This window comes from Rhipicephalus microplus, chromosome 7 (assembly GCF_043290135.1).
Source record: "Rhipicephalus microplus isolate Deutch F79 chromosome 7, USDA_Rmic, whole genome shotgun sequence".
NCBI classification, from domain to species: Eukaryota; Metazoa; Arthropoda; class Arachnida; order Ixodida; family Ixodidae; genus Rhipicephalus; species Rhipicephalus microplus.
This window is the reverse complement of record NC_134706.1, coordinates 65590085-65615529: the sequence shown is the minus strand read 5'-3', so window position 1 is coordinate 65615529 and position 25445 is coordinate 65590085. Positions and strand designations below refer to the sequence as shown.

General features: G+C 42.8%; 2 protein-coding genes across 7 annotated transcripts in view; one reads left to right on the top strand and one right to left on the bottom strand.

Moving 5' to 3' along the window:
• Positions 1 to 25445, top strand: part of LOC119179535 (GTP-binding protein Rhes) — a 149583-nt gene that overhangs the window by 11342 nt on the left and 112796 nt on the right. The window lies entirely within an intron of this gene.
• LOC142767491 (uncharacterized) lies at positions 12938 to 19362 on the bottom strand. Of its 6 annotated transcripts, none has more exons than XR_012884917.1 (6): positions 17688 to 18437; positions 17171 to 17230; positions 17057 to 17099; positions 16889 to 16993; positions 16720 to 16833; positions 12938 to 16424 (listed from the first exon to the last, which is right to left on the bottom strand). XR_012884917.1 is itself a non-coding variant. In XM_075869230.1 (4 exons), the coding sequence occupies exons 1-3, from the start codon at positions 18107 to 18109 to the stop codon at positions 17206 to 17208; spliced, it is 318 nt and encodes a 105-aa protein (XP_075725345.1). In that variant the 5' UTR covers positions 18110 to 18423; the 3' UTR covers positions 17014 to 17099; positions 17171 to 17205. The 6 variants fall into 6 exon arrangements, 1 of the variants encoding a protein (XP_075725345.1); XR_012884914.1 differs by lacking the exon at positions 12938 to 16424 and adding an exon at positions 19034 to 19362 and having other exon boundaries at positions 16485 to 16993; positions 17688 to 17864; positions 17994 to 18123; XR_012884916.1 differs by having other exon boundaries at positions 16720 to 16993.

Genomic DNA, 25445 nt, shown 5'->3' with positions numbered 1-25445 from the left:
ATGTCAATAAGCGATAAAAGATAAGATAGACGAAAAAAAAAACAACTGGGAAGTGTTCGACTAGTCGCTTATACCATAAATTGAAAAAAAAATGTACATGCTTTCCTTCTTTTGCACCAGTTCTCAGCGACCACCAGCGTCCCTGCCTTCATTTGAGGAACCACTCACGCAAAAGTTTTAGCGCAGAGAAAAAGAAGCAGGAATTTGTTTCTGGGTTTTGGGTATATAACCCGCTTGAAGAGCGAGTGTAGTGCTTCCGGGTGAAAAGAGTCATTAAGACCCTTGGAAGTCAAACGCTCCCTATTATTTGCGCAGATTCTGTGTGGGCGTGAGAAAATATCCAGTACGTGCCGGCGGAGACAATCGCGTCAGTAAGCTAAAGAAATAAACGAACCCTCACACGTCCCCTTTAACGTCGCCGCAGACAACTCGAAACCAAAAGCCATCGTCTTTTTGTATTCGCTCGATTGCATTGTTCGTCCACCACCCCTCCCCGCATTTGTGCTATACATGGCTCTTTGCCCTTTCTACTTCTTTTAAAGACTATATATAGCCTTTCTTGGAATACTTCAATGCAGCAATTTCGGCCTGTCTCTCTTTTTGCTATCTGTCTATCTATCTATCTATCTATCTATCTATCTATCTATCTATCTATCTATCTATCTATCTATCTATCTATCTGTCTGTCTGTCTGTCTGTCTGTCTGTCTGTCTGTTTGTCTGTCTGTCTGTCTGTCTGTCTGTCTGTCTGTCTGTCTGTCGCATGATTCAGCCACCGGGACAAGTTTTATGCACTTACTGAACGCCAATACATCTTTAACTGGTGGCTGTGTTAATAATTTTGAACATTGCCCAATAAAAAAGCAAATATTACGCGCACGTGAAGCACAACATTCATACGCAAGTATTAGGTGGTCTGTTTTTTTACAACAAATCATATATATACGTAATTATAAAAGCCTTGGTGTTTTTTTGGTAGCACTGAAAATGCGACACGATAAACGAAAGAAGGCCGGCAGAACTTTATCGTTAATACATGACATTAGCAGCGAAGCCCGCAAATACGCAACCATTTTTCTTACATCTCAGTTTTGTCATTGTTAATCCCCACACTCCCTTTCCCAAGCACATGGTAGCCAGTACTTGCAAGCTTTAAGCAGGCAGCATTACTCGACTGCCTACAGTGCAACGTGATGCACCCGTGATCCGGCGTTCGGTGCTGTAGAATGCAGCCGCATTTTTCGTACGCTCCCTGCTTTCTGTCTCCCTATCATTTGATCCTTCATTTCCCTTTACCAAGTGTAGGATAACAAACTAGACGCTCGTCAGGTTAACCTTCCTACCTTTGCTTCCTTTCCTTTTTCTTCCTTCCCTCCTTCCTTCACAAGCCCACCTGTGCTTCCATTTTTTCTCTTCCTCCTCGGCCCTTCCTTGAACCTTTCTGCAACAAGCGTAGTTTTGAATTGCCTCCGGGATCGAAAGCACTGAACGCTGTCCGTATCTGGCCTTGTCTTGCAGAGTCTAACTGAATCGGTGTAATTTTAGAACAAGGTGATGACATCATACAATAAGATGACGTCATGCAACGCGACCCAAGAACGAGAGGGTAGGGCACCACAATTCATATCCTCGTGAAACGTTTCGCCTAACATTTATGTCACATGACGTCGCTTCATCTGATGAAATAACAGCCGAACTGTTTGCGACCTATTGCTTTATGGTGACGAAGTACGACAACACCATTGACGACGTCGTGTTACATTCGGGTTCCGTGACTTGCGGTTGAACTTGCTCGTTCGCTTTAGTAGGACGCAACGTTTGGCTCACTTTTCATTCATTACTTCGAATCAGTTGCGTACGTCACCTCATCATGACGTGAGATGAGGACGTTGTGACATCACTGTACTTGCTTGCATCACTCGGTTTGAAGGCGATGACGGCAGTCAGTTTTCGCGTCTAAAGAGTTTTTTTCTTTCTTTCCAAATGGTGTCTTAATGAAGCATTAAAAATTTTGTTCGGCCCAAAACACGGCCGAAAAAGGGAATCTTGAGCAACAGACAAAGAGGACACTTCAATTCCGCATCAGCTATAAACCAACTTGCTGGCGCGCTGGTTTTCCTAAACCAAGAATTTTTCTGAATGCAATCACCTACAAAGTAAAAAGGAAGGGAGAGGGGGGGCGTTCTCAAGTCAGAATTTTTCAGACGCTTGAAGAGGGAACGCTCACGCCCTCTCCTTATTTGCGCAGGCTCAATTCACGCTAGCAACAATCTACTTCACGCGCCGACAGAATAAATCACGTCAGTAAGGTAAATAAACCAAACAAGACAGAAGAAAAAAAAAAGAACGCCGAGGAACCCAGCAACGATCTACATAGTGTTGCCCCACATGAGACTGCGAGCTACGGCGTATGTAGGCCGAGACCTTTCAGCCGACGCTGGCACCGAAATTGCATTTTAGGTGCGACATTTGTTGCCACGTGCGAAAATTTATTCGCAAGCTCTGAACTGGGAAAACCAGGAATGCCGTTGGGTTCGAGATCAAATTACTCTTTTTTCGCTGCCGTTGGCGCAACCTGTTCATTTTCGAGCAACGCGTGACGGGCATGAGTGTTCCCGCTATCTATCTATCTATCTATCTATCTATCTATCTATCTATCTATCTATCTATCTATCTATCTATCTATCTATCTATCTATCTATCTATCTATCTATCTATCTATCTATCTATCTATATATCCATCTGTCTGTCTGTCTGTCTGTCTGTCTGTCTGTCTATCTATCTATCTATCTATCTATCTATCTATCTATCTATCTATCTATCTATCTATCTATCTATCTATCTATCTATCTACCTATCTATCTATCTATCTATCTATCTATCTATCTATCTATCTATCTATCTATCTATCTATCTATCTATCTATTTCTCCCCGCAAAAACTAACGGAGTCCAATCCTTCCTTTGAACTGACTGCCAGTACGAACTGATTAAAAAACAATAATTTCTTTAGTTGCTACCGTAGTTGATGCCTGCATTCATCTTCAAGTGAGCGCCTGCAAAGATAATATCCTTACCAACGCAGCCATGGCATTTTTTGTTCTGGGAATCTTTAGGGCTTTATGCTTGTAAGATCCCCGTATATAGGTCGCCCTGGAATTTGTCTTCCGCCGGAACGTATTGGCACGAAGAGATATGCAGCAGGCGTACGTGTGCGTATTTTTTCGATTGGAACTTATTCCTTTACGACAGATACGTGCGCCCCTCCCTGAGCATTTTCTGCCAAGAGAATGCAGTTGTTAACGCTCCTCTCCTTCCAAACGTTCCTCTTTCCTTCCTCTTCTTTTTGCTCACTTTCTCACTGCAATTCAGCTTCATTTCTCAACGGTAGGTTAAACCAAGCTAACAATCTCACCGGGTATTGCGTCCAGTTTGCGAGCAATTTGTGTCTTTCTTTCTTTTGGTTAGCGAGGGTTTAGCTGGGTCGCTACGGCAATGCTACTGAGTCGCTCTAAACGAGGAATGTGCTTTCGAGTTTTATGAATTCCGAATATTTTCCTTCAGGTAACTCTGTACTTGAATTGTCGAATATTGCACATGCACAATGACATATTTCATTACTTTTTCGTAATGAGAAAAAAATGAATTCTATAGTTTCGACCAGGGACAAGCCCTTAAGTGCTATGAATGATGGTTCCCCCTGGTTGAAAGGTCAGTATGAATATCCAGTTTCGCTAAGCGAAGCTGTTCATAAAGCCTTAACTTAAGAGTCAGAAACTTTTCTCAATAACTATATATATATATATATATATATATATATATACTTGTTCATGTTAGTTTTGTCGGCTTGTGGTCAAATGAGAGAAAGATAGATTACTCATCAGACAAATTCAATCATCTCGACAGTAAATATGTATTGAGTTCACCTCAGTGTGCCGCGCATGATTGCAGCTGATCACTTGCTTAAAACACTATGATTTTTGATGAATCTTTAGACACAAAAGTCGAGGAATTGACTGAGCGACTTGTTCTTCTCTGTCTCAAGCTAATTAATGTGGTAGACATTTAAACTACGGAGACCACAAGGGCCAATATTTGTGCTTTCTGATCTGTATTGCAATGATTCTCACTCAAGTTGAGGCTGCGGATTCGGATCTCACCGATGGACGCAACCGAGGATCAGTTTAGGTACTGATAAACGGTAACTGATGTTGCGCGTCCTGTAGCTCGCATTAGTAAGCGACCATCTTTTCCAATACTTCACGTCATTTACCAAAGATAGCAGCGTCAGTTCACTTGGAGTTTGGTGGTGCCCTAAAAATTCTGTCGATAGTATATCAATAAAGGAAAAGTATGCAGCAAGCAAAATGATTTTGCACGAAGAGCACCAATAAATCAATCAACATTACTGATACAATTGCTGCACCACAGCTAGAAGCTCCAAGTATTTTTTTTTGTATAGCTTGCCCGATTTTATTTCGGGCCTAACTATGGGCGTTGCGTAACTAAACAATGAGACCCTAACTTAATTTTTATGGTTCATACAAAACGTTATTATAAAAATAAACACGCAATATTTGGCACATTGATTGATTGATATGTGGGGTTTAACGTCCCAAAACCAATATATGATTATGAGAGACGCCGTAGTGGAGAGCTTCGGAAATTTAGACCACCTGGGGTTCTTTAACGTGCACCCAAATCTGAGCACACGGGCCTACGGCATTTTCACCTCCATCTACAATGCAGCCGCCGCAGCCGGGATTTGATCTCGCAAGTTACGGGTCAGCAACCGAGTACCTTATCCATTAGACCACCACGGTGAGGCTGCAGGTACTCGGTTAATAATACAGCGAGACAGCAAATCACCATAGGTTAAAGTTAGGATCTCTAGTTGGAGTAGTCATCGTACTATAGTACGCAATACTTGTTTAACAACATAATTCGAGCTTCTCGGAGGTCTTTGCAAAAGTGCTCAATACTCCTTATGAAAAAAAATTTTGCTTTGTATGAAAAAAGTGGCTTATTTATAAACGTGATCTCCAGTTAAAACCTAAATAACAATCTCTTTTAGATCTATAGCACTATATGATATTTTTTTCAAAGCAAGCATCCACCAGCGACCTGCAACGAGTCAATAGTGAAGGGTCACGTTATGTGCCGGAGACTATCCAACATATATATTAACAACTAAGCCAGAAATCGTGTGCAGTTAAGACGACTTTTGAGTAATCCCGTGCAGTGCACATTAGTGCCACGAAGGACCGATAAGAGAAGTTATAATAAATAAATCACGCTAAGTGGCTCCCATATACGTCACGTTCCCTTCCTAAATATTGAACGCCTGCATATGCGGTGGTGTTTGCAGTGGGCGAGATAAGTCAGTGATAATATTTGCAATGCGTGAATGAGTAAAAGAGTAAAGTATACAAACACAGGTAACCAAAGCGTATGAGCAACTTATGCATATGTTTAAGCTCGATTGAATTAAGTAATAAAGAAGACGGTTGGAACCTGATAAAAACAGAAGTCTTGTATTACGATTCACTGACCGACAGTATCTTATTTCATCATTTGGTTAACAAAACCATACCCAGTGTCAGTATAGGTTAGCAATAGTATATTCTTTCAGCGAGCATTGGCCTTTGTTAGTAGGCGCTGGAAAAGTGCAACCATGTGGAAAAAAAAATAATGAGTGCTGAACAGGTTTTGCGAAACGCTGGGATCGAAACATTGACGGTCATCTTTACGCATCACTAGCCGACACCGAACATCATTTGGAACTATTTATTCTATACCTGTGCATGTGGAAGACATTCAGCCTGGAAAATCGATCAGCTCGGCTGTTAGCTCACAATGCCAACGTTCGTAATGCAGTAGCCTAACACATCGGCCTGTCTGCTCCGATAGCCTGCGTCCCTGCGTCACTGTAACACGATCAAGCACCAAGCTGTTTGAAAGGGCTTTGAAATTGGCTTTATATATACATACTAGGTTGAGCTCTCGTTCACATCGGACCAGTTTCGGAATCTGTGGGCGTAGAGTTTACCAGTAAACAACGATTTGCGGAGACGACTTACTTGCGTCAATTCGTTGCCAAACCGCTCGCGCACGCTATTCGCCGACCAGCAGCAGCGATATATATGTATACAGCAGTGGTTAAGTGACCGATTTAGAACGGCCCAGTAATCGCTTTTCCGATTCACTTGGTCGAGAAAAAAAAGAGGCCCTGTGGACTCAGGCTTTGCGCTTTGTACAGATGCATACGCAGAGCGGTCAAGGACCGCCAGAAGTGGTTCGTCGGGCAGTCAGATACATATTGCGTATCCTCTGTAGAGGATAGGCAGCGAGGGACTTGGGGATTGCGCACGCTGGAGGTACCTTATACTTATTGATCTCTCTTATCGGGTTGTAGGCTCGTTCCGATAACGTAGTCACGTAGGTGGCACGTTTATTATAGAGTAGGGGCGGTGGCTTCGTTTGGGATTATTGTCCGATGAGAAAAAAAAAGAAACAATGTTTTAGTACGTTCGTTCGTTGAAATAGTGTTGAAAGGCAGTCTTGTTGGCACATCTTTGTTTTCTTCGTCTCACCGTTGTGCTGTTACTGCAGTTTGTTCACTAATTTGAATATTTACAAAGCACTCGACCCACAAAAACGATTATTAGACATGTTAATCAAAAGTCACAGTAAAAAACAAAAGCATTTGCACTAACGTAGCAGCCGATCATCCAGACGGCGTCGTCGAAACGCAAGAATAAATTCCATGTTTTTCGCTAAGGCTTTCCATTCATATAATACCAGGAACCTTCTACAGAATTGTAGCAGGAGGCAATTAATGCGTTTTTCACGTGTCGTGGTCCTCCACTAATCAGTTAGATGACCTGCAACGGAAGGATCGCACACACACGTTTGTAGTTTTTGTAACTTTTTGTAAATTTGTAGTTTAGATTTTTTTCTGGGTGAAGGGACCAGTCAAGCTTTGAAATGCAGCTTTTTTTCTTCGCACCAAACAACGTATACAGTGTATTTTTCGTGTACTTGTCACGTGGTTGAATAAACTCAAACTCAAACTCAAACGTTAATCGGGACGCGTTCCCAAGGTTGTGCATTGCGAAGTCGTGGCCCCCTAAATTAGGCCTGCAAATGTGTCCTGCCCAACTACTTCTTTCACTGTGGGTGCGCTAGGGAGGAAGTATATATATCGAGACTCGCGACGAAATTTAGGGAGCGAATTCACAGAGTTTCTGAAAGCGCAGCGCAAGAAGTATTTGCAGAAGCGTGTCGCAAAACGTGTTCCAACTACTTACGTAAACTTGTAAACGATGGTGGGGCTTGCGTAGAACTTGATGGAAACTTAAGAATTTTACCAACTGTAAGGAGAAGAAAAAAAGGGAGCTGTTTCATTTGATAGAACTCGGTTTATTGAAAAAAAATAATACTGCGAACAATTCAATGGCCAGTCAGTTTCCCGCATCCCTGTACAACATGTTTTACAATGTAACCTGGAGGTTAATATGATTTGCTGCAGGGTTGCCATGGTTCAAGCGAACCGAAGGCTACGCTGCAACCTCGATAAACTTGAAGTTGGTTCTGTATATTACAGCCGTCGAAACCATGCTTACGTCAAAGACCATTTGCTATGCCGCCACCACGTGACCGCGAGAGGCATGTTGCAACTCTTGTTGGGTGCGACTGTGCTGCACATGCCCAGTGAGTTTAGGACGGTTAGCTACGAACATTGCAGCGAGATGGAATCTACATTCCTACTTGATCAAAGCAGATTCGGCGAAAATATGGCGCGTAACGTTTTATGGTCTCGGGTGGTAACGCATAGTCAGGCAATCGTAAAACTTTAAAATTATGTATCGTAATAAACCAGACGTATAACTACCGCATTTTTTCCCCTCCCCGTGCAGTGATGTAGGGCTGCGTTGCGTATCTCCGCACGCAACTGCGACTGCGGGGTTCATCACACAGACTTTTATGAATGAAAAGTTTCGCAAAACTGCTTGCTACTGGCGTAAAAGTGGGCCTTACTATTGGCATCAGAGAAAGCGGGAGGTCATTGTCCTAGGAGCGAAAGACAAGGAAAATATTCCAAATGCAAAGTGAAGAAGTGCAATAACCTCAGCAGGTCACAATTCACGACGCTCTTCAAAGGAAATACTCCTATTATACTTTGATGAATAGTCCGCGTACGTTAAGGAACGTATACTACAGACGTAAAAAAAATGAAAACGTATCGTAGCCAAATATATAGATAAGTGGTCTGAAGCTGTTTGCGTTACGAGACCACGGCGGGACTGGGCGGTCTTCTTTTTTTCTTTTCTTTTTTTCTGTGTTATTTTAAGCCGACGACTTGAAGCTAGGGCAAACGCTGCCCTCGTTGTATATACAAGTTTCTTCTTACACTAATAGTTCAGTGCAGCGCAAGCAAGGCATGGTGTCCGTAAAGCGCTCTGCGGATGAGTTGTAACTGCCATATTGAACAAGTTTTCTTGTATTGTTTGTTATTCTGTCTATCTATCTATCCATCTATCTATCTATCTATCTATCTATCTATCTATCTATCTGTCTATCCGTCTATCCGTCCGTCCGTCCGTCCGTCCGTCCGTCCGTCCGTCCGTCCGTCCGTCCGTCCGTCTGTCTGTCTGTCTGTCTGTCTGTCTGTCTGTCTGTCTGTCTGTCTGTCTGTCTGTCTGTCTGTCTCTCTGTCTGTCTGTCTGTCTGTCTGTCTGTCTGTCTGTCTGTGTGCGTTTGTTTATTTGAGCAAATGATTTAACAGGAAGGACAAAAGCCCGCCACGTTACGCTTTGGACGACTCTTATCTCGCCGAGGTGGTTTGGCGCAATGTAGCCACGGTATGGAGTCTATAGGCTATCTCGCAACTCAGTTCCGGTGATATCATATTGAGCGGCTAGTTTCTTACTCTTGCAGATTGAGCAACTATGTGAACGGTGCTGTAAGGTTGGCCCAAATCGCGTATATAAGCAGTTCGGCTGGTGCATTCGACGTTTCGCGACTCGGGTAACTTTATGTCACGACGTCCGAAATAAAAAAAAAAAGGTAAGCTCAGTTGAACAGCCCGAGGTGGCAGCAGATGTGTGTCGAAAGTAAGGCCATCCATAGGTCACCTAATTTATAACATTGCAGAGGTGCGAAAAGAGTATGAAAGCCATCGTAAGTAAAACAAATAGTTTAGGTTGTGTGTTTTTTAGAGTTAAGATACCGCAGGAACTACTTGCAATTCTACATTCTAAATCCTTTGGCACATTCTTTGAGTGTGCTTTTTATCGAGTAAACTGAGCATAAAAGTGAGTGCGCCTAACTTGGCATCTGACGGCGTCAGAATTCAGTTACCACGTACGCTGTTTGTCATCTCACCCACGACCCTGACTCAACGCAGTTGCGCGTGATTCGTGCATCGGGCCTATTGAGGGTGGCAATCCTTCACACTGTTTTCAAAGTATCACTTGAGAGGTCATGACTATTACCAATAGCGATGGGCTGGTACAAGTTTCAGGACAATTTGTTCTCCCTTTCCAACTTGCGTCAGCATATGTTCACACGTTTTCTTTTCTAATTCTGAAAATAAGGCCACATATTCCTGGTTTGCGCAATAATCCCTGTTTTGTCGCTTTCTTTGAAGCGCGTACGCGAAAAATAAGTCATCTGGAATGGTCACATTATACAAGATGAATGGAAGCAGACAAGGTCTCGATGTTAGGTCTACCAGCAACTTTCCAAGTGCTGCATCCAGTTTAAGCATTCAGAAGTTGCCGTGGTGCAGACGATACGACATAAGGCAAGAGGCACTTGAGTAACTGCAGACGGTGTAGCGGAATGTATTGCGGAATGCATTACGTTGTGCACCGCTGCAAGTAAGTGGCTTCCCTTAGGTTTGCGTCAGCCCCTGTTGCACTTTTGCAGTGTCAGCCTATGTGGTGCTTCACACAGAGCGTAGAAGCACATTAGAAATGTAGATGCTGCAGACGACATTGCAGACTATAGGTCCGTCGCAGGCGGGGCTGTAGACAACGTGAGCATTGGAGTGCGTCAGCCTTTGTAGTGCTTCCTCCCTATGAATAACCATTATGAGTCCCTGACGACGAGATCGAAGATGATGGGACCATCGCCCGGCTATATTACAGGTGGGCATTCCTCGTGGCATACCAGCAGGAGATAGCGTGTTCTTGGAGGAAATTGCTTGTCCAGTTAGAAAATAAGATTATTCCGATGCTGTTACGTAAGCGTCTTACGCAAAGAACAAGTCATCGTCTTTAGGAACAATTAGGGAGTGGTAGCCTGATCCGATGCCGATATTGTGGTTTGACGAAAGGGCCGAGTATGATTCGGTGTTACAGTTGGATGTCGAAATCGGGCTGACCGTTCTGTATATTAGAAACAGGAAATGGTGCAAGCATCCGTTGGTATAGCGCTTGGTACAGCAGCTCGTACAGCAATCGCCCCAATAAATAGTTTCCCTTATATAGTTGGCTTGCCGCACCGGAACAAATTTATCGGCTACTGACAATTTATCTTTTTATTGAAAATTCGTATGGATTTCCTAGTTGATTCATTTTACTAGCAACTTGCTGTCAATTTTTTTTTTTGCCGTTCCGCCGTCTTGAGGGACCCCGCAGAAGTGGTTCGCAACATTCGATCGATTGATTCGGAGCTTGCCTAAACCGAGAAGAGATTAATGCACTAAGACTCGATGAAAGACGGATTCCGTTAATGCGGTATTTTGTAATGCTTGCGTATTCTTTTTCGCTGGTCAGTGAAGCTGCCACCTGATCATAACGATGTGTTGCGCAGATGGCTTCACGAAGGCTTTGTCGAAGCCAATATTCAATGATGCTCGAAAAATGAAGGCTATCTGTCTTACTCCTTTCTTGGGCGGTTACAGTAGACGTGGTTAGGTTGCGTTGGTTACGGGGGCGTAAAAAATAATTGGCAATTTATGTAATGAACAGCGACGTTTATAAGAAAACAAATGGCATCGTACAACGTCTTGCAATCTTGTTAAAATGCTTGCGTAAAACAAACATATATACTATATATGCATCATCATCATCATCAGCCTGACTGCGTCCACTGCAGGACAAAGCCTCTCCCATGTTCCGCCAGTCAGCTCGGTCTTGTGCTTGCTGCTGCCAAGTTATATGTGCTTATGACACACTATATGGTACTTGAATACCACCTTGACCAGGCAAAGTCTATTGTTCTTTCGCAAACATGTTCACGTGATGTCGTGAGCACGCGGAACAATACTTGACGCACGACTTAGAGATTGGGCAAGCGTTGACAACCATGCAAGTGAAATTTGTACTACAATAACAAAAGAAGACTGCATTAACAACTGTGGCTGTTTGATAGATTTACTGTCATAGAGGGCTGTTTACAATTTCATGTACAGAACGACGTGGGTACCTTATACGAGAAAGAAAAATACGAAGAAAGCTTACTGGAACGTTCTGCTTCTCGCTACCCTTAACGTGGTAAATATAAGACACGAAAGCTTAGAATCATTTCATAGGCCGCTTCATTCACACAGCTGCAAAAAGTTTGTGCACATAAGCCCCTTCGATGGTTACGTATACATCAGTAGTTTCGCCTTCGGTAAACAAACATGACAGTGAACCTATACAAGGCAAAAGGGCGTGTTAAAAGGGTGTTAAAAGGGTGTGTGGTTTGTTTTTTGGGGACTAATGGGGCTGTCATAACCATTAATCCTTTTAAAGACAAACGGCACCGGGTCTAGCAGTTGGTCCCCACAGACCAGCTCAAGGGACTAACATTTAGTCCTCACATTTAAACCCTAGCGGGTAATTGTTAGTCCCACAAATCACTTCAGAGGACTAACATTTGGTCCTCACGTTTACACATTATCGGGAAACCATTAGTCCTCACATTTACACATTATCGGGCAACCGTTAGTCCTCACAGTTGCACCTCGTGTGACGAACCGATTGGTCCACTCAAATACTCCAATCGCATGAACTTTTTATCCCCACTTCAAATATTGTTTTTCTATTTAGTCTCCCCCAGGTCCATAGGTGGTACGGTGGTTACGGGGCTTCGCTGCTGAAACAAAAATCGCGTGTTGAATCCCGACCTCGGCGATCGCCTTTCGATAGAAGCGAAGTGCTAGAGGCTTGTGCACTGCGCGACTATAACTACTTTTATGGTGGTTTACGTCCCAAAACCACCATATGTCTATTAGGGACGCCCGACAAAGGGATCAGGAAATTTCGACCATCTTATGTTCCTTGACGAGCACTGACATTGCACAACACACGGGCCTCTGCCATTTTACCTTCATCGAAACGGGAGTGCTACGGCCGAGATCCAACCCACGATAAGTATCACGTTTCCCATGCCGTATCTCTGGGATTTCCTTTTTGCGGCCTACTTTAGAAACTTCAGCATAGAGAAATAAAGGTTAAGAGTGGACACTCCCGTAGACCCCAGCGGCCCAATCGACCCTAGCACACCTAGTGGTTGGTGAGAGCAAGTGGCATGCGCTTCCTGTTTCGGTTTCCCTGGCGCAAATTTTGAATTACTTTGCATAACCGACGTTTGGCTATAACGAAAGTTCATGATTTCAGACCACTATTCATCGTCCAAATGGATATTTTTTGTAGGTAGTTTTGATTTAGCGATTCCCTGTTTTGTTGTGTTCAGTGGTTCGTGCGAATCGGTCGTGACGTAATTTTTATTTCGATTACGTTATAATAAAACGAGATGCAGGTAATGATAATTCACTACGGTTTTATTCATCGCGCTTGTGTTTTTCTTTTGGAACGAGTGATCAATGTATATATCAGTCAAAGAGACAGAGTATCCGTAATGTTTTATTCAAAGGCAAGGTAGAGTCCGAGAATATAAAAAGCACAATATGACAAAGGTAGACAACAAATGCATGTGGCCTTACAAATAAATTGTAACAAATATTGTAACAAATACAGAGAGAACACAGACAACGCACACATCGCTAGAGTTGGCAGAAGCCGAGAAGCTGGTGAAGTATGACACACCGGGCCAGTGGGTAAGTAAGGATCTATGGCAAAAACACAGCGCACAATGCTGATGAAGAAGGAAAAAGTGACATATACACAGCAATGAAGTCGCGAATCACGCCTGGGGTTAACCGAAATAATGCATATAAAAAAAGAGCACACAGAAACCACACGACACAATATAGCAGAAAAGCAAAGGTGCAGTGTGCTGGCTGTGCTTAAGAACAGCTAGTCCAAAATGAAAAAAAGCAGACTTGATGCCTGCTTGTCCTCAGAAAGGTAGGGCTTTGCCGCTTGCTCACTACGTGAAAGACAAACTTTATGCTACAACACTGGCAGGTTTTGTGGCTTTTGTTATGCGTCGCCTTCATCAAAAACTTAAGATCCCAAGTGATTTGCGTCTGGGTGTTGCTGTGACGCTTGCGAGCTAAAATAGATTGTAGTCATCACTTATCCAGAATTGTTGATTGATTGATATGTGGGGTTTAACGTCCCAAAACCACTATATGATTATGAGAGACGCCGTAGTGGAGGTCTCCGGAAATTTAGACCACCTGGGGTTCTTTAACGTGCACCCAAATATCCAGAATTGTGGACCTTAATTGGTGCTACGAGAGCGGTATTACAGGGCTAATAAATAGTAGAAGGAAACCACTTTGGCTCATTATTTTTCACAAAGGCTCTACATCGTACGTTATCACTCAAAAGCTATATAAAAATAAAATGGCAGCGTCTGCAGCCCCATCAAACGCTACAAGTTTGAGTATTCTTTTGAAAATTTTGATGGGCGAGATGAGGAGGTTGATGAGAAGCTAAAAGACGAAAAGCGTGATAACGTGAACCGTGCCCACTTCATACTGTGTTCCTTACCCGCTCGAAGACATTTCAACAAGCGGTTTTGTTATCGATATATTACTTGAGCTGGAGAGATAAAGCATACACAGTGACCAAGCGAGCCACAGTAAAGTGTACAGTTCGCCCGCATTTGCTACAAAAATACAGACAGGATACCCAACATTCTTTTTAAGGTTATGCAAATCACTTCGAGCGAATACACAGTGTCCCTACTCCTCATAGCGGGTAACCTAAACAATGTATGCAACGAAGGAGTGGCTAGTCCAGTTGAGCTGAATATAAGCATATAGGACCATAATGAAGTCTGCTGTAACGAAGTAATAACATAACAAAGCTTTTGCAGGATTCGGCTCAACTCGAATACTTTAGTGTAAACCCGCCGCTAATTGCTAACCTTTGAACTTGTCAAGCTGTATGCCTGAGATTGAAGACTGGAACCTAACCTTATCTAAGTTTCGGTTCACAAAACGCACATGCCAACATAAACGAACCCGGCAAAACATTTTCAGAAACTTCGCGCGAAACCCAGCAGAGCAGAAATGAAAATCGCCAACACTTGACAGATGGTATTACAAAACATCGCACACTTTCAGGTGATGTGCAGTGGCCTCAATTATGGCAAGAAAGTGAGATTCAAGTTGTTGTACGTATGCAAAAACTGCTTCTGATGGCACAGTGAGATTCCCAAAAAGTTTGCTGGGGACGTGGTATGCTTTGAGCATTGTGAAATACTGGTGGGTACTCTTAAGCATCTCATTGTCGTCTTTCAGTAACTGTGGGCAACTGCAACCGTCACATGCATTCCGAAGGAAGTGTTTGATGAGAAAACCAGCTACATAATATGCAGTGGAGTCATCAATAATATGGGAGTGAACGTTTGTCGCAAGTTCAGAGAGATCGTCTAGAGCGGGAAAGCCGTCAGGCTGTGGCTGTGCACACTCCTCATTATCCACAAGAGACGCACTGGTGAGGGAGAATGGCGAGAGCTGCTCCTGGAGGAGGAGGTCACATTCATCATCCTCGACATTTCCATATTCTGACAGCTTGAAGAGTTTTCTTATACAGATGTGCTTCAGGCCACAAAAAAATTGTGCTACATTGGGGTTGGTGTTGCAACCCTGTTTTTGCCTAATGTGGCCAAATATGTTCTCCAGAGGATCCTGCTGAAGCCTGCGTGTTAACAGGTATTCAAAATTGTAATTTTTGGAGAGGTCGTCCCATAGTTGACAAATTGCCTCAATTGTAATTTGCCAACCTACGATGGTTTGTGGTTGACGTCTGCCAACAAACTGCCATGATGCAATCCAGTGAAGCTGGCCTCGGAGGAAGTCAATCAGCTCTGAATCATTTTTCATGATTGCATGCCGCAGCTTTTGCGAAGTTCTTTTTTTACTCCAGCTGTTCAAGGCATCGAAAATCCTGTCCATACGATCACAAAATTGAGCTGTAGTGATGGCCGAGGCAGGCAGCACCTTCGCATACACCAATGCCGTGATAGCAATCGAAACTGATGCACTGAGGACCTGAGTTGCTCTGCTCACCTTCATATTAGAAAAAGGTTTCTGATGAACGTGCCGTTCAATCAACTTTGGAGCCAATCGCAACCGCAACTCATGTAAGGATTGGTAAAGGGTTACAATGTGCGACCAGTTAATGATGTCATCCCCAATGTATAACTTGTGTGCTTGGACATTATTGTGCGTTGTTTTAATTAAATGCGGAACATCAAAAATGTAATATACCCGCTCACTTCAAAAAAGGCTTTGCTACAGTCACTCTTAGTTGGTTAGCGAGACTTACATTTGAACTGCCCTGGTCACAAATGACTGCTTTCACTGCAATATTCATGCTCCTAAGCTCCAAAATGAGTGACACCAGCAAGTTATGCATAACAGATGATGGTGTTGATGTGTGCCCTATAGTAAAAGCAACCGGTTGAACCCACTTTCTCGAAACGCCAACAAGAAGAAAAACCAGTCCTCGATCAGCTATGGTTGAAGTGCGATGAGTGCCATCATCTGTAAAACCCTGGACAACGTCTCTTGCAGCATCATAGTACAAATTCTTTTTGAGTGCTATTTCGTCGAAAACTAAAGCGCACACTCGGTCCCGTTCATTCCAAGCTTGAGTATTTGTTGCAATGGAAGAAAGGATTCCTGGAATTATGCCTGGAGTCATCTTTACATTAGCTAGCCACCTCCTTAATGAACGCCGGGAGGGCAAAGAAAAATATGGAGCCAGAAATCGGTATGCTCGCGGACCTCGGAAGTTTAAGTGAAGAGCAAATTTTTTGAACCACACGGGAAACCGCTTGCCCTTGCGTTTGGGCCTCAAGCGAACATGTGCAGAAAGAAGTTTAAAAACCTCCTCGGTGACGTGCGGTCGGATAACTTCAAGGGCCTTTGAAGTCGATGACGGTGCTTGGTGAGGCTGTCTCCGCAGTCTTTTGATAGTTTTCCGCTGTGCTGCTACTTTGGCTTGCAGATGTTTAATGGTTTGCTTGTACTTCATTGATGGAGACATTGTCGCTGGCACACAGGAACGTACTGCAATAAACAAAAAATGGATGTAAAAGCGAAGAACAACTAATCCCATACGAGCACTTTCCTCGCTCTTTCACACTCAAGGTGCACAACTTTCTGTGGTGCAAAGTTTTCGATTCCACTACCTAAAAACAAACCATTCACAATGTTGACAATGTACAAAAAAAATAAAAATCACTGAGAGCCCACCCTTACATTTTGTAAGTGCACACGTAGTGTCCTTTTGAGGATAGTTTCCTCAGAATGTCCTAAACATAAAATAGCACATTAAAAACAGCTGCAATAAAAGCATAGTCACCATTTTCTCTAGGGCACTCAGGCGTGGAGCTGTTGGCGGAGACGTCTTCTGGAGGGTTTTGTGAAGCTTGTTCAGTGCCTCGGGCAGTGCTGTCGGAACAATCTTGCGAGCGGCCTGCGGAAGTCTCTATCTCAATCCACTCTGGTGTTGAAGTGAACATACAACTTACCGGTCACACAAGTTCCTTTTGTGACAGCTGAATGACTGATTAAGGTTTTCTCCGGAAAGACGAAGTCAGCGGAATTTCTTTTACCAGCTACAAGGGAGCTGCCACCTGCAGAGGTTTGGTCAACAGTCAATTTCGGTAAAAAAAAAGAAATCGCGACACTGAACGCACCTCAATGTGTGGGAGCCGCTTTTGGAAGCCTCTACCGCAGGTCCTGAAGAAATGAAATTACGACAATGTATCAGTAAGAGGCTTAAAATAACACAAACTGAAGCTCATCCGCACCTTGCAGTGCAGCTTCTGCAGCCATGTCACAGTCACTACTTGAAGCGACGCTCAGAGAACCTGCATATATGGGCAGTTGGTACAAGTTACAAAGCTTGTAGCATGGGGAAACTTAAACAGCTCTTTCAAACGCATAAATTGGTCGAACGTGGAAGAAAAGAGAAGGCACCAACTAGGAAACAAGTAATTTGTTATTTTTGGAATTATCAACAGTGGCAGCTTTCACTGATGAAAAGTATACATACATGTGCACTCAGGCTTGAAGATAACGTGAAACAGCCCTTTAAAGTCTTTTAAAACAAGTTGCGCAGGTCAAGAGCATCAAAAAACGACAGAAATGTAAAGCTGTTGTTAGGAAGGTAATAGCCCACAATTCACAAAATTTAAGACTTTCCAAGTGTTACTTCTATAGTGAGGCTTCTCCATCGGCTACAAAGATCTTCACGGTTAACTGTCGCCACTGATTCAATACAAGTGGCTGCTATTGCACATATTTGAGTTTCAGTCAATCACTTACATGGTGCAGCTGGTTGCACACTGGGAACAGCCATTCTTGTAAGCCTTGTGTGCCCAAGGGTCCATGAAACTTTGAGCAGTAAAATGGTCGCTACAAACCCTGTACGTTGCGTACAATAGGCTGGCCGGCTTACTAAGGAGATCATCGCGTCCAGCATACTGCATCCACGCTTTCATCCTGCATTGGCAATGAACTATCAGCTGAAAGGGGAAGTGCTTGAATAGTGATTTTTTATTGTTACCCTCACTGAGCAAGTACGAACAGTAAGCCTAAAGACATGCAAACCATACAAAAGCTTTAACACACCTGCTGTCCCGTGGTATGCGGAAGAAACTCGTTCCAGGCTTCTTGTGGGTTCTGCCATTGTTGAAGCACCACGATACACAGCAGTAGCTGCCGTAGCTTGGACCGCCGGACGGCATGGCGTCAGCGCGGTCTGAAAATGTTAGTAAGTGGATGCTTCGCTGTCAAATTACGAAAAAGATATGTGCACGTCATAAGTGTACCAACAAACCCATTTGAATGATTAGCTAATCGATGCACAATACAAAACCAGTGATACATCTCTGACCCATAAAACTCTGACTTGCAAAGATATACGTCAAGACCACGTACAAAGATCTTCAGAAGTTTCCAGGCCGCTATCCCTTGTAATGCAATGGTATCGCGGCCTGGGAACTCTAGAACACCTTTGTACGTACGCAGTATCAGCAGTACCTTGGGAAGAAAAATCATAGTTGAAATTTATGCGGTAAAATTATATTGGAAACGTCAAAAAATTTGTGAGCAGCTTGCGCTAGCGGCACAAGGCTAGCAAAAAAACGAAGATGATGGCCACTTGGCTAGTCCAGATTTGCCTCCGGCACACCAAGAATCATTCGTGTTCCGAGCCTTCGGGAAACGCGTCGTGAAGCATGCGAGGCCAGGCGAATGCTTCTCAATATTTTGCACCGAGCCTATGACCTAGCTGCCCAGCTACGCTCAGCGCACAGACGCTCGCGTCCGTGGCAGACGCAGCACGCGTCGCCTCGGCTTGACGCCGTGCCGCCTTTGCTATACTGCATACGTTGCACAATGTTCCCGTCTAGCCGCCGCATAGAGCCACAAACTTTCTTTTTAGCGAACCTCACAGTCCTCACAAGCTTCAGAAAAAGGTTACAACTGTGTGAATGAGACGCCACGTAAGAAACAAACTCGCACACTCGAAGCGCAACGTGTGTGTGTGCATCTTTCTATGTTTGTTGCATGGTGTCTTATTCGCGCAAGTGTAACCGTTTTCTGAAAAAATGACCCAACAAGACCAACAACATGTCATTCAACAAGCTTCGCTTGAAAACGTGCCTCACCTGTTATCTCACGCACGAAAACGCCGACGCAGCCGACGTTGACGAAAGCGACGAAAGGTTCTCGCTGTCAGTCATGCATGGGCTTGTCGCTGGGTAGATGGTGTTTATGACAGTACGGCTGAAGAAAAATAATCGCTAAGGTGTGTTGAATAAATTGTTTTTATGTATAAAGAACATACCAAATTTGGGCGTATAATTATTATTTTGTAAAAACAATTCTGTTGCATTGATTATAACTGTTTTTTTTTGCGCTTGCGCCCTCTGACGTTTGGTGAGAGCACTAGTTCGTTACGTAGTCGTGACGCACTTCCTGAGGCCAGGTTTCGCGGAGTGTCCGCTCTTGTCTTCTTCTTTCTCTGTGACTTCAGTGAGAACCCTTGGTCCCTCACCAACAAGTACAGACGCTTTCACTGTTTGCAAACGAGACCCTTGATGACTTCCAGTTCTGTCCACCGATGTGCCAGAATAGCATAGGTGGGGAAGAAGAGCGTGAGAAAATAGCCCGCTGATTTTCTACACTTTTTTCCCATCATTTGGAAAAATATATTCAAATAAATGTTCTTTTGAGCCACATATTAACTACAAGAGATTGCTTTGAACATTACGCACATTCCTTTTATCTGAAAAATTAACAAGAGAATTTCGTTACCCTTGAAAACACGTGAAAACGCACTTTCAGTTTTGACGTTGCAAGCTGGTAAATGAGGTGACCGGAAGTTTTTTTTTTTGGGGGGGGGGGGGGGGACAAAACTTGCCATTTTAAAACCCTCTATAGCTGAGCCCCCTAGCCACTGTTTCACCGAGGTGGATGCACGGTAAAGAACACCAAATGGTCAAAATTCCGGAAGCCTTCCTCCGAAGCGTCCCTCGTATTATTATCTTATACTGGAGAGCGTGGTTTTGGCACGTGACACTCCAGACATTATTATAAAAGCAAATGACGTAAGAAAGCCTTCCAAAATTTCAGAATGGTAATTTAATTTTTAGCGGGTTACGAAACGCTTTCGGTGTGCACAAACCACTCCGAAGTTACCATGGGAACTTATAACTGAGCAATAATTCATAACACGGCTGCCTTTAAAAAGTTGTTTTCTTTGTTTTAATGTCTTATAAATTAGAGTGGAGGGTGTTACATTTAAAGGTTACCCTAATTGATATACTTGACATTTTGTTCCCTCCCTGACCCCTATTGTTGAAAATGAACTTTAGTTTCCACTCCACCACGCGATAATCTTAAAGACAATGATTTTCCTGCAATTTTAAAAACTGAGCCATTGACACACACACACACACACACACACACATATATATATATATATATATATATATATATATATATATATATATATATATAATTTTCATTAATATATACTGCGTTAACATAACAAACTTTTCGCAACCTTACTTTCCAAGGATTCAAGGAAAGTATATTCATGAGCAAAACTTCGATCCATCCCGATTGGATACTCACCCTTTTGAAGGTATTTTGGGAAGTTCCAACTTCATTGAAATTCCCATGCCGTATCTCGGAGATTTCCTTTTCGCAGCCTACTTTAGAAACTTCAGTGAGGGCTCTTGGTCTCTTAGCAACATGGCAGACAGAAGCGCTGTACAAAAAAAAGATAATACTTTTTTTTCTTTTATCTGCGTTGCGTAATACCCACTAGAATATCAATCCCATCTTGTCTGAACCATCGCTCGCCTTGATCATAGCTTTTATCAATGTATGTTATCGATTTTCTTTTTCAGTATCTCGCAAGGCACCTGCTTGTGATCTTGCCAGTGGAAGGAGGGTTGTCCTGTTTCGTAAAGCAGTTGGGAGTGCCGCACGATTCTTATGTGTTTCACTCCACTTTGTTTCCCGGGTACCCCAATTCCTTTTATCGAGGATTACTCATAATGGCAATACCATTTTAGAAGCAGTCGTTCATAGAAGCGAACAAGTCAATATTATAGCGAAGTAGACCACCACACATATGAAGGCAGAATACTTTTTTATTATCATCATGATCGCTCCTTAAACCTTCGCGATGAATTTACCTCGTATTCAATTAAACCTTTACCCACATTCTTGAGGTAGCGCTGTAAGGGAAGGAGCTTTCGGTGACGAGACAATGTAAGTACACTTATATCTGGGAGTATATAGTATTAAGTGTGCCCATTCATGCATAGTAGTACACTAATCAACAGGAATATATAGCTTCTTGTGCCCCTATACGCATAGAAGTATGCTCAAATATAGGAGTCTGTAGGAGTATGTAGCCCTATAAGGAGTATGTAGCCTTATGTGCCCCTATTAATAGGTAAATTCAAATATGGTCAAACAGCGTTGCCGATGTCGCAGCGACGTGAGCATTTATAGCGCACCTCGGCAAGAGTAAACCCCGAGTGTGCGACTGGCAAGTTGCCAGAAAAATGCAAATTAATCTTAATAGTGCTTCAAACACTGTTAGACACACTTGTTTGTCGGCGGGCTTATGTCAGCACACTATGAGGCCGTATGGCAGGTACTAGATTTTCTACGTCCAGTGCTTGCAAGCCTTCAGTGAGCACCATGAACCGACTATCTACGGTGGAACGTGACACGACCGAAGTCGTGCGTCCAATACAATCGAACGCAGCGCAGTGTAGGGTGAAGCCACGTGTGTCTTTTTTTTTTTGTATGCTCCCTCCTTTTTATATCCCTATCTTTTAAACCCTCGATCCCCTTTACCCGGTGTAAGACGGCAAACCGAACACTCGTCTGATGGACCTTCCTGTCTTGAATTCTTCCTCCTTTTCTAATATGGCAATATATAGCCTTATAAGCGCCCATGTATGCACGTTGAAACACTGATATGTGGAAGCATATAAGACAGCCTTGTAAGCGGTTTTATATGTAATAAGTGGTGATATATCACATTATATAACCTGATATAAACCCTTTGACAACAGTATATAAATTTATATACGACGTACGACATATGGCCTTATATCTACCCTTTTAATAAAACTTTATTCTACCTTGTGACACTGCAAATATTTAGAACAAGTGTCTATTTAACAAGCACACTAACAAACAAACCTCAAAGCACAACATACATATCTACCCTCAATTTGTGTTTACAAGATGTCAACTATCTAGAGTACATTGTACTCTACTATGGAAGAGCATAAAGCCGTCTCGTGGGTCTCACACTTCATGAGGCCGTGTTAACAAAAACTACGGCATGAAAGAGTTCCCGGACCAACGGTTACAATGGCGAGGTTATTCCAATCGCATGGAGGAACTTTGTTTAGATAAAAAGCTCAACAATTTCGACTACTTCTTACTCAACTATGGGAGAGCACTGAGCCGTCCCGATGATTATACTCCCGCAAGTAACGAATACGCGAGCACTGAAACTGATGGATTCCACATGGCTTTTTACTTGAAACATATGTGGGCTATATGTGACATTTTCGAAAAGGATACACAAATGCGGCACTTCAAAGGACACTGGTAACGTGTATATTCGTAGGCGCAGTTTTCCGGCAACTCATGCTAACTCTATCGGGGGCTTTTCAGCGATCAGCCGATGCTGACACAGCAATCTGATCTATTATCAAAGAAAGAAAAAACGAAAAAAAAGAAAGAAAGAAAGAAAGAAAGAAAAGAAAAGAAAATGAGGCGCGTCAGTCAGGGTAACATGTGCTTGATGTATCGTGCTCATCTCTATTTTCTCCAAGCCCGCGAGGCAGCTGAGGAGCTCGGCATCTCAGTCCCCACGTGGCAGCTGCCCGCAACGCAGTGATCTGTGTTTTGGAGGACCCAATAAAAGTTTAACCAATCCAATCTATTTACTTTCTTCGTTCCTCCATGTTTAAAGCACTACGCCAGAAATGAAATGTTTAGAAAAGTAGACGCAATACATCGCTTGCTGCCATTTTTTCGATAAGCATCCTGAGGGAAGTCTTTTCTTTTGAAACTAGCACCAAAATTACACGCTAGCTACGCGCTCAGACATTAATTATTCCTTACCTTCTGCAGCCGTTGGACTTCTTTTCACAGTAATAACACGTTGGTCATTGGTTCTTTACATTATTTGTGTTAAATAAAATCACATGTGTATATAAGCGTTCGAGTTTATTTTCTTTAGTGCGTAACAAAGGATATTTTTGAGGCAGCGAAATTGCTTGACGTGCCTAACTTTCAAGTCGACTGAAGGGGATATTCGATAGTAATAATTAGCATTTCATACACGGTGTGATAGTGTTATATGAATACAAACACGATGCGACTTATTTGATTGAATAAACTTAAGACGATGAATGTTAGCCTCTTCGCTGGCAGTAATGGACTAAGACAACATTTCGCAATATACATGTTGAGCAGTTAATTACGCTACCTTAATTACTCGTATACAGTTTAATGTCACCATGGTTGAGTACCTTATATAAGCGGCAAAATGGATTAAGTTTTAAGTGCGTGAGATGACAAATGAATAACGCGGTTCTTACATTTTTTCTTTGTTTGAAGAGCTGCTTCCAAATTCGTCGGCGCAGTTTTTTCTCGCGATAATTACTGCTATCGGAAATTGCACGCGTTGCCGTTGTTCGATAAAGCAAAGTCATACTATATCACCTGTGAGTTTTCTCAAACGCCGAGCAACGAGAATAACGCAGCAGCAGTTCGCAGCTGTATTCTTTCGAATATAAAATGACACAGTAAATAACGTACGTGCGGCCTTTTAGCGCTACAAAATAATTACTTTTTTGTAACATTAATTACTTATTATCCAAAAATATTTAGCCAAATGCTCTGAGGAAGCTATTTTCTTTGTTACAGACAAATAAAATCAGCAACGAAGTCGGTTAAGTGTGTATTCGCGGCTTGAAACAAACATCGGGATGTGATGTGTGATGTGTGAACACGTGCACATTGATGCGTGAATAACAGGTACAACAAAATGCAAATTAGTGATGTTTCTTCCCGGCCTTTTCGTGTTCTCGTTCTCCTTCAGCATTGCAAGATAGCAAACAAGATATTTATATACCACTAAACATCCATGCCTTTCGTTATTTCTCTCCACCTTTTGAGAGCGTTATTAGTTTACGCGTTCTCTAATTAATGCTAAAATGCGACTTGTCTCGTGTTCTTTTATTTTCCATTCACCCGATACAGCGATGAGTTAAAAACAATAAAGGAATGGCTTGGTCGGTATATTCCCTGTCGCAAGCGTCTGATAGAAATAAAGATAAAGCAACAATGATCACAAAAAAAATAAAACGTGCCACATCCATATAGTGATAGTAAGATTAGTGGTCGGGTGACACAGAATCACAAGAAATACATAAAAAAAGTTACGAAAATCAAAGCCGTACTCGTAAATTTCATCCTCTCCTTATTATTTTGTTTCTTTTCGGGTCACGAGGTGAAAGTAAATATCCACAATTGCATCGTCATCACCGACACTCACACCCGGAAATTAACGTTAGCCAAGATATACCACCCCTGCCCTTCGGTTTTACCACGAAAAAGCAACAAAAGAGAGAGTGAGAGAGAGAGAAAGAAAACATCCGTTCGCTAAAACAGGTAACTTTAGCCGGAATTAAGCGACACCATAAAAATCTGAGCTGCCAAGTAAAGCAACGTTAATGAATGCAATGAAGCGCATAAACAGGTGGCCAGACGCATCGCCAAATTACGCAAAGCATATGCGCCAACGCTGTGCACCGTGTATTTTTTTTGTTCTCATTGTTTATGTGGCAGTTAGTATATATGTTTAATTTAGGCCCGGCTGCACTGCTTTCCTAACTAAGCGCCGGAAAGCGGCCGCCGTCGCGACCATCTCCATGACAACCGTCGGTCGGCGAACGTTGACATCGAAACAGTGAAGTGTAGCATTAAAATAAAAAAGATGAAATAGGCAAATAAGTGTGAATAATTCTGCCGGAGAAGTCTTTGAAGAAGGATGCGACAACGCTATGTGTAGCATCGGGTACGCAATTTGAAGAATCATGTTTTACTCGAAACTAAAAAAAGAAAAGCACCCTAAAAAGGCGCCATAACGCGTTTTATTGTTTTTTTTACAATACGTGGCACGTTTGCTACCAGCTATATATTAAAACTACTGTACCGGCCTGCGATTGGTTTTCAAAGGTACGTTTACCTCTATAGATTAGAAAGGTTGCTTTCTCAACGACTTGTGTACTTTTTTCTTTCGAATACGCGGACAAGAAGTTTAAAAAAGCACAAAGTTCATCTGCATAGTTGGCAAGAATTTCACAATTTGCGAGGCATACCAACACGTACACAAGGCGAGCGAACAAGGCAACAAATGTGTCGACTATGAAATCGGCGTTATTGTTGTCTTTTTCTCCAGCCATGTCTCGTTTTGGCATATTCGAGGTTTTGATTTCCTTAATGGGCGGACAACTTGGCGGCTACCTG

Excerpts from the sequence above, each read along its gene's own strand:
- LOC142767491 (XM_075869230.1), bottom strand. The coding sequence starts at position 18,109 with ATGCCGTCCGGCGGTCCAAGCTACGGCAGCTACTGCTGTGTATCGTGG. Across the intron at positions 17,865-17,993 it reads CGCATACCACGGGACAGCAG|GATGAAAGCGTGGATGCAGT; the intron begins GTGTGTTAAAGC and ends TTGCCAATGCAG. Across the intron at positions 17,231-17,687 it reads TGTGCAACCAGCTGCACCAT|GTTCTCTGAGCGTCGCTTCA; the intron begins GTAAGTGATTGA and ends CCATATATGCAG.